Genomic DNA, 2,500 nt, shown 5'->3' on the forward strand with positions numbered 1-2,500 from the left:
TCAGTCCTTTCAGTAACGTCCAAGATGGAACTGCTGTCGCTAGGGTAAACATACGAGACTGCTTGCCGTTCCCCACCAAAAAAAGGCGCGGGACGGTCTTCACGGTCCTCCATCTTGTATGTGACAAAATTTGTTCGATTAAATTCCAGAAGTCAGTAATGTTTAGACATTGAGTAAGTACTCGGTACCCGTATAGGACGGGATTAGTTGTCTGCTCTGCCATACCTGAAGAGATTTTTACAAATCACAATATCCTGCAGTATTACTGCAATGTCGATTTCTAGAGGTTAACCATAACTCCCAACACAAACTACTTAAAGCATACCAGTATAATAACAACAATAATGACCTAGCAGGTGGGGCCCAGTTAAAATTTTCTTCTGGTCGAGTAGCCCATCCCGCTCAAAAGGTTCCTGAATAAAGGTTGTTTAAGGATGTTGAACAAAAGATCCATGTTTCCAAAGGTGAATTATTCAAAGTCCAAAGAAATCCTCTCAACATACGGCTATGATGCTGCCCCATAACCAGTTGAGCATGTCCCTTAGTGGCTGACGAAATGTGCATCTCTGATAACGAGCTGAAATAGTGGGGGGCGGCATCATAGCCATGTGTTGAGAGAGATACTTTGGGGTTTGAATAATTCACTTCTGAAAACATGGGTGTTTCGTTCAGTTCAACATCCTTAAACAACCCTTACTCGGGGACCTTTTCAGCAGGATGGGTTACTCGACCAGAAGAAAATTCTAACTGAGCCCCACCTGCAAGGTCATGTGCTGTTTATCCTGATATGAGATCACTATGTCGCGCACATATGGTTACGAGGCATGAGCCTGGTGTACCCTTATCAGATGGGTAGTCACGATGGGTATATTGGGCTTCGTATATTTTATCCCAGTGTCACTTCGATGGCATGCACTGCTCTATCATCAATAATAATATAATAAATAATAATAATTAATATAATAATAATAACTAATACAATACTAATAATAATAATAATATAATAATGATAATATACCAAAAACAACAACAACAACAACAATAAAATAATAATAATAATAATAATAATAACAATAATTATAATAATAATATAATAATATAATAATAATAATAATAATAATAATAATGATAATAACAACAACAACAACAACAACAATAATAATAATAATAATAATAATAACAACAATAATACCAGCAGTGGTAATAGTGGTGGTGGCGGCGGTTATGTTATTGGTGGTGGTGGTGGTGCTGCTACTGCTGATGATAATGATTGTGATGATGATGAGGATAATGACGATGTTAATGATGATGATAATGATTATGATGATAGTGACGATGAAGATGACGGATAAAATCTCTCAATATAAAAGATATACGTACCTTTCAAGGACAGAGATCGGTATTGATGAGTCAAAAGTAATTTATCAACCAATAATACCTCCTTCATCACGTGTTGGTCTATGGGTGGTGAACCACGGTCTATATTGTGTTGTCCACCATCTTGGATGCCAGGTAGTGTACCGAGGTCTATATTGTGTTGTCCACCATCTTGGATGCCAGGTAGTGTACCGAGGTCTATATTGTGTTGTCCACCATCTTGGATGCCATGTAGTGTACCGAGGTCTATATTGTGTTGTCCACCATCTTGGATGCCAGGTAGTGTACCGAGGTCTATATTGTGTTGTCCACCATCTTGGATGCCAGGTAGTGTACCGAGGTCTATATTGTGTTGTCCACCATCTTGGATGCCATGTAGTGTACCGAGGTCTATATTGTGTTGTCCACCATCTTGGATGCCAGGTAGTGTACCGAGGTCTATATTGTGTTGTCCACCATCTGGGTGGCCAGGTAGTGTACCGAGGTCTATTGTGTGTGTCCACCATCTTGATGCATGTAGGGTACCGAGGTCTATATTGTGTTGTCCCCCATCTTGGATGCCAGGTTGTGTAACCGAGTCTATATTGTGTTGTCCACCATCTTGGATGCCAGGTAGTGTACCGAGGTCTATATTGTGTTGTCCACCATCTTGGATGCCATGTAGTGTACCGAGGTCTATATTGTGTTGTCCACCATCTTGGATGCCAGGTAGTGTACCGAGGTCTATATTGTGTTGTCCACCATCTTGGATGCCAGGTAGTGTACCGAGGTCTATATTGTGTTGTCCACCATCTTGGGTACTGAGTGGTGTACCAAGGTCTATATTGTGTTGTCCACCATCTTGGATGCCATGTAGTGTACCGAGGTCTATATTGTGTTGTCCACCATCTTGGGTACTGGGTAGTGTACCAAGGTCTGTACTGTGTTGTCCACCATCTTGGGTACTGGGTGGTGTACCATGGATTGTAGCAAGGTGTTGCCCACCACCTCGGGTACTGGGTGGTGTACCAGGGTCTGTATCTAGTTGTCCTCCATCTTGGGTAGCTTGTAGTATACCACGGTCTGTATCTATTTGTCCTCCATCTTGGGTAGCTGGTAGTATACCAGGGTCTGTATCTAGTTG

General features: G+C 41.4%; 1 protein-coding gene across 1 annotated transcript in view; it reads right to left on the reverse strand.

Moving 5' to 3' along the window:
* Positions 1 to 1,303: 1,303 nt before the first annotated feature.
* The window catches only part of LOC115227579 (uncharacterized protein DDB_G0290685-like), a gene marked incomplete at its 5' end in the record, with an annotated part of 2,134 nt that continues 937 nt past the window's right edge, over positions 1,304 to 2,500 (reverse strand). Inside the window, 2 exons of the mRNA XM_036498661.1 lie at positions 1,304 to 1,833; positions 1,975 to 2,500. The exon at positions 1,975 to 2,500 is cut by the window's right edge and continues 937 nt beyond it. Coding sequence (XP_036354554.1) covers positions 1,319 to 1,833; positions 1,975 to 2,500 — 1,041 coding nt within the window. The remainder of the gene's footprint in view (positions 1,834 to 1,974) is intronic.

The sequence above is a fragment of the Octopus sinensis genome, unplaced genomic scaffold (genome assembly GCF_006345805.1).
Source record: "Octopus sinensis unplaced genomic scaffold, ASM634580v1 Contig05011, whole genome shotgun sequence".
Classification (NCBI taxonomy): Eukaryota; Metazoa; Mollusca; class Cephalopoda; order Octopoda; family Octopodidae; genus Octopus; species Octopus sinensis.